Raw genomic sequence first — 11,453 nt, forward strand, 5'->3', positions numbered from 1 at the left:
TGAAGGTCAGTGCTGTCCAGGGGAATAGAACCCTTCAAAACAGGCAGAGAAATATTCTCTGCATTCTGGGTTCCCACAGGGCACCACACATGCTTATGAATTCACACATGTTGCTCAACTTCATGCACTCAGTCTTTCTTTTCCTACTCATCAAGGAGAAATGCCTTTTGCTGGGCAAAAAGTGGTATTAAGGCAGTGGGCAGAAAAGTCAGTGGGATATAAAACTGAATATAAAAAACACCTAAGTAGCCTGGTCTGATCTCACAGCTGTTCCTGTTTTGAGGAGACCTCCTGAGGAAGATCTTTCCAACTTCAATTGCTTGGTGATTCTATGATGTCAAATAGACATCAAGACACAGAGCAGACACTTAAAAGTGCTTGGGATATCCACAGAAAAAGCATGCCTGCAAACAACTCACTCAAACCACAACTTTTATCAATCTTCTCAACTCTGAGAAGCTTTGTGATATCATCCAACATCTGGATATTCAGAACCATGGTGGAATTTTGTAACTTCCTAATTTTCAAGCAGTTACCTTCCACACTTTCCCCCAAAATTTAACAACATACTCATATTCTATCTATTGCTTCATAAAGGACCAGATTAAAAAAAAACCCCAACAAGTTACTTGGAAATCTGGTCTCTAATTTAGGAGGAAAAATGAAGATGAGTTCTTTGACAAGCTACCTTTAAGGGGTTAATTAGCAGGCCATGACAATGCATTTAAGTTTGGATGTTGCTGTAAGAGACGATTCACTGGTTTTGCACACAAATCCCTACATCACACCTAAACCACACCCATGGGGTATGCACAGGATCACCATTATGGACAGTAGAGCACACTACACAATATAAACCCAAAAGCACAGCTAAATGCATGAAGTTGATGCAGTAACATGGCTTTTTACAACCAACCTGGGATGGACACCAGTGTCTGATGCCCACTACTGTACTGCATTTACTCCTTGTGCACTTGTACAGTAACAAGGGTTATGGCTGATTTTTTTGAAGAAGTTCATTGCAGAATCACAAAGATTGAAATGGAGTTCAGTATTTTGTGGAAAAAAAAAATCAATTTAACAAACAATATAAGAAATTAACTTTCCTTCTCTTAATTTTATTGGAAAAAGTGTATTTATGTTGTTGACTACCTTGAACTGAAAAACCTCTTAAATTAACTTTGCTGTGCTGACCTTTTTGTCACTGGTACCTCTAGATAATGAGAAGGACCTTCTAGAGGAAAAAAAGACAATTTCCCTCTCTTTTCTTAGGCTGTATACAAACCACATCTGCAACAACTGATACTCTGGACACCAGAAGAAATTATCATTCTTTCTGCCATATAGCACTGAAGTGGGGATTCAAAGTAACAAATGCAGATGTAAGACAGGCCTTTGGTCAGGCTGAAGTGGTGGAGGGCATACCCAGCAAAGGGAGACCCAATCTGCTGCCCAGCCGGTGACTGTAATGCTAATTTGATAAAGCAGCAAATCTCTGTCTTGATACTGTGCCAGCATTGTGCTCTACTGCCGTGGCATTCCGAACTCTGACAACCTGGAGGCCTTGCCAAGAAGGCTGAAATCTTTTCTCACCTTAGAGAGCATTATCTACAGTTAGTAATTCACACACAGTCCAGTGTGGGCCATGCAAATTAGATTCACAGAGGATGCTTTTGAAGGAGCCGAGCCCCTGTCCAGTAACATTTGGAACACAGAATCCTGGAATGACCAGTGAGGGATGCCTCCTGGAGGCAGCTGAGGTGACTCACCGAGAGGAAAGCGTGGACTATATCAGCCTTAATGGAGCTTAGGGGTTTGTCCTTAATGACCACAAAAATCTGTTCTTCTTTCTCCAAGTTGATGAAATTACCAAACCAGGATTTTTTGGCAAGCCTGATGTGACGAAAAGAGAGAGCTGTTTAGAATATTGAACACTATTTCATATTTCCCACATGCCCCTAGCTAGAAAAAAATATTAAAAAACACATGAGAAAGTTTTGATGACATTCCAGATGTGATGGTATTACTAATAGTAAGTGGGAGACAGTATCAGAGAACATCCAAAATGACATTTCACTTGGTGAAAACTGATGAAATGACAGGCCACACAGCCTTACTCTGGCAGCATGTGTCACCAACAATGAAAAATCAGGAGCAATGGTAACTCTTCTGACTGAGCCAATATACCAGCGAATACTGCATATACAAAGCACATATAAACCAGGGGACACGTTTCTGGTTTGTCTCCAGGGATCTCTCAGTTTCTTGTGACAACATGCAGATCCTGGCAACATAAAGATTTAAGTTCCTTCCCACCCAATTTCAACTCTTTTGGTGTTAAAGGACTCGGAAAGATGTTTTTCTGAAGGTGTCCTGTTGGGCTGATGGTACAATCACAAGATCTTGCTTTTTAAAGCAAGCTGTAGATTTCACTGGAGCTCCAATCTATCAGTGAGTGAAATCCACTATTATGCAAGGCCAGGACAAAGACTGTCCTGTTCATCAGTCCCATTTAGGGTGTCTATATAGTGCGTGAACTCTGGTCAGCCTACAAAGGAATGAATTTTCAGTATTAAGAAAGGAGATAACAACACCATGCAAAACACAGTTCAGGCTTTCCACTGGCAGCAGTCCAGCTCCTCAGTTTCTTCCAGCATCAGATAGTGGTTTCATCATAAAATTAAACTGCTCTGTTTTTTCACACTGATCGTATCAGCAAATGTTTGATTTTGCTTATTGTTTAACCATTTCAATACACTTCATTGACATTAGCTTTTAAGTTAAACAGGCTAAAGGAAGAATGCAGGGACATGAATGTTAGTGGGAGACACTACCCAGAACCTGAAAGTAGCATCTCTGAAAGGTGTGGTTTTGAGGGGAGAAAAGAGGCTGTCAGCTGTGAGACACAGCCAAATACTTGCCGGACCAAACTAAACCCAGGGAAAATCACACTTAAATCAGCCATATTCTAGAAGGGAAGAATTCAGCATGAAAATGTCAGAAATGGAAAGACCTACCACCAAGAGACTGCCTTTTTTTTCCCTTTACAGCATACTTCATAATGCCAAATCCAGGTTGCAGCATGGCAAGCAATAGGGTGGACATTCACCACTCAGTGGAAGAAGACAATCTCTCCACACAAGGAGAGCCATCTGCAAAAGGGATTACTATACACCAGTTTTCCAGCAAAGCAATAAACAACTGGAGCGAGCTGCTAGTAGACTCACTGTCTGTGGCAAAGTGAGGCAGAGGCAGAGGAAGGACAGAGGCTAAGAGAGAGAGGAGCAAACTAGGAAACTAATTTGAAGTCTAGGCCTTCAGGATAAAGAACAAAGCTGATCTCAGCAGTGTCCAGCAATTTGCACCCATTCCCCATCCCAGAGTGCTCCATGAATTGTGCAGCTGTGGGCCCACTGCCCATTTAATGCACACAGCAGGAAGACCACAACTGGAAGACCGCTTGGCTGGGCAAATAATGACTTGCTTCATTTACTGCAGGCAACCAAAAATAAGAGTACAGAAAGAGTCACTTGCAATTTGGTAAACCAGTGCCCCCCACTCAATTAAAGTGGGCTGGAAAACTGTCACTCCCTAAAATATTCATAAGCAGCTGTAACTAAGCCAGTGAGCCAGAGATTAGCATAGGGAGCAGTAAAGAGAGAGGGCCTCTCATTTAAATGGTCGTTAAGGAGCCAGGGTTAGAGTGTGAAAGAAAATTACATACTAATTAGCTCATGTGTCTCTCACACACCACAACAACTCCACAAGCCCCTGGAGAGCTGGGGCAATAGCTCCCTGCATGTAAGGGGTCTGTGCTCATTAGTAAATTAGCACCTGGTTATCCATCTAAAATGGCTGCTTGTCTTAGGCTTGGCTGTATCATCCCCTGAACCAGGGCTGGCTGGATGGACTCCAAGGGCTCAGGGGAAGCATGGGCCTGCAAAAGTGTGCTTATTTAACTGCAGGTCTGCCATCTTAAAATATGGCTTTTCATTTTTGTATTTTCATTAATGGGTTTGTTGGCCCCTCATTTATAGGTCTCTTAACAAGCACAGGTAACGAGGGCCCAGAACATAGGGAGATGTTTTCCTGTTCAGCATGGTCTGGAGTCTCCAGAATCCATCTGGGCTCTTTTCCTCAGTGAGGTTATCACCAGTAATAGTGAGTCTGGAAGATTCACTGGTAGCCTGGGCTACACTCCAGCTTGTAAATCATTGGAATTCACTAAAATAACTTTGCTGGTGTCACATAAGATGGAATATATGTCAGTGGCCTCTCCTGTTTCTGTAATGAGCAGAATCAAGACACAGCACACATGCACTGGCTTTTCTCCCCAAAACTGTCAGAACTAGCTGTATTCATACACCTAGGGAATAGACCCACTGAGAACAGGGGACAGCTTTGGAGTAAAATTACACAATAAAGGTTTTTCTGCTCTTAGAGGGCATTAAATGCTACTAACTTGGGTTAAATTGTATATGAATCCTCAGCACCCCGAATGACATGCTCTAGCATCTCACAAGATCAGGCTGTAAGCAGTACAAAATGTACTTAAAATTAAGAATCTTCTCTTGTCATGGCAAACTTCTTAAAGGGGGAGTGAGTTAGGAGATATGTGGGGGAAGCTGGGTATGTAGCTTACACTAGGGAATCTAATCAGGTGTCCAGCTGACGAAAAAGCAAATAAATTAGCATGAAAATAGAGGCTGGTGCTTTATTACTTCACACTGAAATTTCTCACTCCTATAATGTTGTTCCTTTTCCTACTTTTGGAGTGTCTGACCACGTCGCCTTCTGTGTTCCTTCTCTGTCTCTGAGCGCACAGATCAGTAACCTCCAGGGGTTTACCTACTTGGCATAAATAGCAGCATTTCTACTCAAGCAAATGGAGCTTTGCAGGTTTAAAGCAGCTGGAGCTAAGTCTCTTTAAATGTCATCCCTAACACATTTTCTAGGACTTTTCACATGAGAAAGAACAGCATTACCCAGACACGTCGAAGTGTATTACCTAATCATCAGGTTTGTTAAATGAATGGCAGGCATTGCTGTACCAGACAGAGCAAGGACATGCATTTATCACTCAACCCATGAGGTCAGTACAGCTCTTGATAAGGATATCTTATTTCTTACAGAAAAGAAGAAAATATGGGAAAAAATAAGACATGTGGAAGTGGGCACTGAGCAACAGACATCTATCATTAAAATATAATCTAGTTCATTATTTTTTATGACTTTTATTATGTTTACTGCAGGGTGCAGCCCAATTGAACTCATTAATTTGGCAATTATACAGAAAAAGAAAAGAGGGCCTTAGGCTTTGACTTGCATCCAAACTGCCTTAAATGACAGGCACTACTTCTCTACACCAGCTTTTAAAGAGTGAGTGGGAAGCAGGGAAGACATTAAATCAACAGCAAAACTTCCACCAACATACATGCAACGAAGAGGAGAAATTTAATTCTAAAGGTTTTCTGTTTTAATGGCTTTAAAAACACGTGAGATGAGAGTATTGTATATTTCTGTGATAATGATGTGCCAATTTTATGAAATTCTCTCATGCCTCTCTATCAGTAAATGCTCGAAAGTGTTGAAAACACAGTATATTCCAATTTTTTTCCTGGATACCTTTACTAATCCCTACTTCTCCCTCTCTTGAAGTCTTTATCCCTCTCCATTCTGCAGTACTACAAATAGAGTGCCCATCTTACACCAGATAAAAGCCAGGTCTGGGACAAGTTGTGAAGACAATACCATTGTCACCAATTACAAAACTTTAAGCTCAAAATTCCCATCCAAGACTTATGAATATTTCACACAAGTCTCTTAACAAGAGGCCAAATTGCCTTAGTTGGCAGGCTAAGTCTATGGGCATTGGGTGCACAAACACAAGCTGTGAAAATAAAAAGGAATAATTTGGCATCTGTTGCATATTAGGAAGTGTTCGGAGCAGCACTCTGGCAGCGACTTCCAAACCTGCCATGCAGTGACGCACATTTGTGCAGTGAAATGGTTGAAATGCACACTGACTTTTAGGAATGAGCCTGGTGAATATGAAACAGCTTCTCCATGTCCCAGTACTGCTGCCTAGAATTAACACTGCGCTTCCTATCGCAGCCAAAGATCCCTCGGAATTATCTTAGCAGAGCCTCCTGCATGCTATCCTGAGGATGCAAACTCTCCTGTACTAAAAGGAAGACTTTCTGGTGCACAGTTAATGCCAGTATAAGCCACTGAGCAGCCTCTCCAGTCCCAGTGAGTGATCTACTTGCCAACCAAATGAATGAAGAGAGAAGAAACATGTTACAAACCCAGCAAATTCAGCAAGCTGTGAGAAAATGAGGTGGTTACTGGGAGACTTGTTTCATCACCTGTTGACCCCAGTGCCATTACTGAGGTATGTATCTTATGCACAGTCCTTATCAGAAGAATCATTTCACATCTCTGTCTCACCCACAGGACAAGAGGTTACAAACAGATACTGATCCAGAATAGAAATATGTCAGTTTATGGCATTCAGGCCAGGAAATGACACTGGTATTTGGTGGGAAAAAAGGCAGAGTACTTACTCTGGGGATGACTCTGGGGTTAAATTAGACATCTCTTCAGGTGTAGGTACTGCCCATGTGCGCACAGCCAAAGAGAGGGAGGGAGAAAAGAAATTTGATGATTCAGTACACCTTTCATTTTCTGCTTGAACACCAACCAAACAATTCTGCCATTGCACCCACTTGCATTTGCCCACTGACTCTGTAGACTAGTTCTGACATTTGAACACCAGTCATATGTCTCTAGATCTCTGCATCTAATCAAGTGCTGCATTTCAAGGCTCACTCTACCCTTCCTTAGGTCCTTAGGTAAACTTGCACTGGCTTCAATGGTTTCTGGTTCAGATCCAAACACGCTGTGCCAATGCGACTGCTTTGCAATTGCCTCAAAGCCCAGCTGGATGCAGCTCAGTCACTGCTGCAATTCTCTGCAGTTCTCTGACCACCTCAGAGACAATGGCACTGACCATCACAGTTCAAAATCTAACTATTCCATGCCTGTAATCCTCCTTTCCCATGGGATCATGTCCCAGTATCCTGTAAAACCACAGGGTGTTGGGATAGCTGCTGCTGACATCCAAGGATAAGGCATGTGACTTTGGGTGCCCTTTGCCTGCATGCAAAAAAGCCACCTGGAGCCTGAGGAAGAAAATTTTCCACATGTCAACACTCTAGAGACTCAGAAAACTGAAGTAGGCCAGCAGATATGAAACCACTGATTGTATTAAGGAGATTTTTGCACCAATTACCAAAGGAGGCAAAAAAAAGCATTAACCAAGATCAAAATAGCTGTGCTTCAGAAGGACAATTTCAGCCTATTGCCTCTGGCTGTCTTGTTTTTCAGCATAAGGCTCAGCCTGTGGCTGTGGAGAGGCAGTGGAGCACAGCCACAGGGGAAATGGCTGAGCCCTAGGTCCACTTGCAAAGCAAGTGAAGGAGCTGAAGATAGATTTTTCTTGTGGTCTAAGTGTCACAACAGGGATAGTAAGAGCTGTATGACTGGAGTGTGAAGTGGGCTCAGGAGATGCCGTTGGAGAAGGTGCAGTGGCACAACAGAGCCTGCTCACATGTGGGTTAGAGCTTGGCTGATGCTATCACTCTCATTTTCCGCACCAATATTCAGCCCTTGGTACACAGAATTTGCAGAGCCACAGACAGGTATGAAATTCCTGCTGAACATCTGCCCAAGTCAAAACCACCCTGTGTGGCTGGGTGAGTACTCACCTTGCAATTTCCGACGATGGAAGCGAGGAGACCCCAGGAAACTATTCTTGATGGAGTTGAGCCGTGTCCTCCAGGGCATTCCTCCAATGCTGGGGCTGGATGGTGGTGTTGGGTTGGGTGTGCCTGCTGGGCTCTCCTTTGGCGTATGAACAGGTGTCCCCTTGGGGGTAGGGAGGGGACTTCCCCTTGGAGAGGGGTGAGGGGTGACCTGTATGATGGGGATAGATTTGGTGCTTGGGTCAGTACTAGAAGGGAGCAATCTAACAGGAGACATAGGGTTGGTCTGCACTTTAGGAACAGCCAGCTGTGGGTTAAATCCGGCAGCAGGCGAGCGGCCCTGAGCATTCTGCACAGGGTTGTTCTGGGAAGAGGGGGCGCTGGTATTGCTGGCAGGGAGTGGGTTGGATTTAGTAGACTGGAGTGGTTTTTCAGCCAATTTGCTCTTGGATGGCAAAGTCTGCGTCTTTGGGTTGGGCTGAAGTGCTGGCTTTGGTTGGAGTACATGTCCAGGCCTGGAGGCGTTCCTACAAGCATCAGGGTCCAAGGAGACTTGGGGTCGGGGAGAGAAAGGGAGGTCGGAGGTCTGAGGGGGGATGAAGAACTTTCTGATAGGCTACGAGACAGACGCAGAGTGTCCATGCACATCAAAAACAGTGAAATACGCAAAGAGCGGGCGAGCAGAGAAAGGAAAGTCAGAATAAAATCCATCCGAGTCACAAAGATGCACCATGTCACAAGGAGACACAGGAGATGGAGGTGAAGGGGTAGTGAGGGGGAGGGATTTTGCAAAGAAACGAAAACAAACAAACAAACAAAAAACAAAAAAAAGACATGCAGTTAGCTGGGAACACAGCATATTCAACAACAGCAGCAGCGGCAGCAGCAAGAACAACAGTGTCATAACAGGCTTCATCATATTAACCAACCACGTGTCAGCAAAGGAAAACAACAGAAAGAAAAGTACAACAAAGGAACAAGGAAAAAAAAAAAAAGAAAAAAACAAAGAAAAAGAAAGTAACCAAGAAAAAAGAAGAGAGAAATGCCATCTCCCTGGGATTGTTCTGATTGCCCTGCAGTGAGAGAAGCACGATGCTGTAGGGAGGTGAGGAAGGGGAAGAAGAACCACTCAAGCCACAGACAAATCAAGATGTCTCGGTGATTTGGGACCACCTCTTTCAGCTCCATGTGCCCATATGCAAACCCCGTAGAGAGATGAGACTCAGAACAGGTGTGTGATACACACGGAGTGGCAGGGGATACACATAGTTACTGCACACACCAGTCAGAACCTCTTTCCTTCCTCTTTACCCCTGGCTGGGTAATGCACCAGCTGCAGCCACCCATTGCAGAAAGAGGGGGAAAAGGGAGAGTGATGCCACCTGGGCACCCACTCTCCTCCCCTGACCTGGAGGGGTAAATTGCTCGGCCTTCACTTGGAAGCTTCAGAGCACACAACACCACGAGAAATATATGAACTCAGATTGGTGTTTGATTTGTTAACTGCTACAGCAAAAACTTCAGCAAGGTCTGGCAAATTTATTTATCTGGGAAGAGATGATACTTTCCACAAGACTTTATGCTTCTCCTGCAACATCCCTCATTGCATTGAAGGATAGCTTGATAATTGGAATTTCTGTCATAAAGTCTCAGCAGTATTTGCCATTAAGTCCCATGTCTAAGAAGAGGGTGGGCAGAGCCATTGTTTTGTAAGACATAGTTTAAAAAGGAAAATACAAGCAAAGTTCATAATCCATCACTGAGGTATCAAAATGGGATTATGATTTTTTTTTCCCAAACAGGAACATTTACACGTGTTAAGACGCATTTTGGGAAACCATTCATACTTTGACAGCAAACAGCAATAGACAGACTTGGAAGGGTAGAAGCCTTTTAAGGGATACTAGCAAGCTAAAAATCACATTGAAAACAAACAAAAAAAAGTCCTTACAAAACATTGCTATTAACACCTTAGATTACAAGTACTGGAATAATTGTAAAAACAGAAGTCACTACTCGAGATATTCAGCTTTGGTCTACACTTAGATTCTGATTTCTACAAAGATATTACCTATGAAAAATTACACATCACCATTATTATTATCTATTCTTGACACCTAAAAGCTGTAATCAAGAACTAACCAGACATACCATGTACATGTAACCTTGCCTCAAATCTCAGTCCCAGGGAAACACACTCACTAGGGAGTTTCCTTCCTGGGTGTGACGGATTAGCACAATGTTGCCATATTTAAAAAACTGTATAAATTTATTTAAGACTTACATCTTTAAATTGTTTGCATTGAAGTTTTGCAATTACTTCAAAGAACTTAGGGTTAGGCCACCAAAATTAAAGGAAAATCAGTACATTAAAATGTTTGTATTACTCTTAGGATTTTAAACTAAAGTCTACCATTTTGCTAAATTCTGATTGTCAATGAGCAAGGAAGGGGAAAAGATGAGGAAAGTGGTTAATTTGTGGAAGTCACTATCAGCATCTGACTATTAACTATTTGCAAATGACATCGATGGATAAAACTCGAAGACTGTTAATTGCAAATGTTTCCTTGCAATTTTCCTATCTTATGTGTATGATGGTTTGGGAAGCAGATTTGAAAGAAATAAAGTAAGATTCAACTCCCTCTTAAGCCATTAAGAATCTGAAGAGGCACCCTTAATTACCACATATTTAATAATGAAATGAAGAACAAGATTAGGTCTCGATTTCAGCTGGTGCAATGTGGAACACCATTAGAAAGATCTTGTGAAATCTGAGAACTTTTATTTGCTGCTGAATTCAATTCCTCATAGAACCGAATCTAAGCAGTGCAAAAAGTGAAATGTGCATTTGCTTTTTAAAGTATGTTCTCTTTCAATAATCTAAGGTGCTATTAGAAGCATAGGTAAGGACGTTTAAAAAAATATGAAATATTTCAACATTTCCTTTTGAGCCTCAAATACGACCCGCCTTGATATTGTTATGATCTGCTGAAAATGCCACCTAATTGCTAAATCCCTTTGAAGACTATTTAATCTACTGCCTGTTAAGTAATAATGGTAAGATACAGCAACTATGGGACAGATATTGTCAAACTTATTCTTTGATGTCGTCCTACTGAACTGTCAGAAATTAGAGAGAGATCAATTAATGAAATCAAGATTTAGTTTTACTGCACTGGATGCTTATTTGTGCACAAAACTGTTTCCACTGTACTTTTCCAGTACTTTTTGCAGTGGCATAAGAGTTCTCAGACCTCTGCTTCATTCCACTGGCAACCAGAAGTCCCAGTGCAGAAAGAAGGAAATGGATCTTCACTAGTCCCTGGGATTTTAAAGACACAGAGGAGACCACAAGAACAACTTATGCCAGTTTCAAAACAGGATAAAAATTGGCAGGAGCCCAAAATAGGTTTCAGAAATTAATTCAACCAAGCAAAGTGCTGGAAGCTTTACTAGACTATAAACTTAGGGCTGACAGTGTGTCTTTATTCACAAGAATTACACAGAATCTTACGATGGAATTGCAATTTCAAATACTTGGAATACTGATGTTATCTTCATATAACTAAGAGTAAATCCACAGGTGTACCCATACCCTAAGACATGGAATATATCAATTTTTCATCTTATGAAGTCATGGGAAGCATGTAGAAATCCTCCAAAGACTCTGGGCCAGACATTTAGGTA

General features: G+C 42.2%; 1 protein-coding gene across 15 annotated transcripts in view; it reads right to left on the reverse strand.

The window, feature by feature from the left end:
- Positions 1-11,453, reverse strand: part of BRSK2 (BR serine/threonine kinase 2) — a 310,976-nt gene that overhangs the window by 24,531 nt on the left and 274,992 nt on the right. For 10 of the 15 annotated variants that reach the window (XM_042038346.1, XM_042038342.1, XM_042038339.1 and 7 more), the window contains 3 exons: positions 7,770-8,382; positions 6,567-6,615; positions 1,770-1,893 (listed from right to left, as the gene is read on the reverse strand). In XM_042038346.1, the coding sequence (XP_041894280.1) occupies positions 1,770-1,893; positions 6,567-6,615; positions 7,770-8,382 (786 nt within the window). The remainder of the gene's footprint in view (positions 1-1,769; positions 1,894-6,566; positions 6,616-7,769; positions 8,383-11,453) is intronic. The other 5 variants (XM_042038344.1, XM_042038352.1, XM_042038351.1 and 2 more) reach the window with 1 other exon arrangement.

This window comes from Corvus kubaryi, unplaced genomic scaffold (genome assembly GCF_017639235.1).
Source record: "Corvus kubaryi isolate FWS band 111438036 unplaced genomic scaffold, C.kubaryi_AGA036_p1.0 37392, whole genome shotgun sequence".
Classification (NCBI taxonomy): Eukaryota; Metazoa; Chordata; class Aves; order Passeriformes; family Corvidae; genus Corvus; species Corvus kubaryi.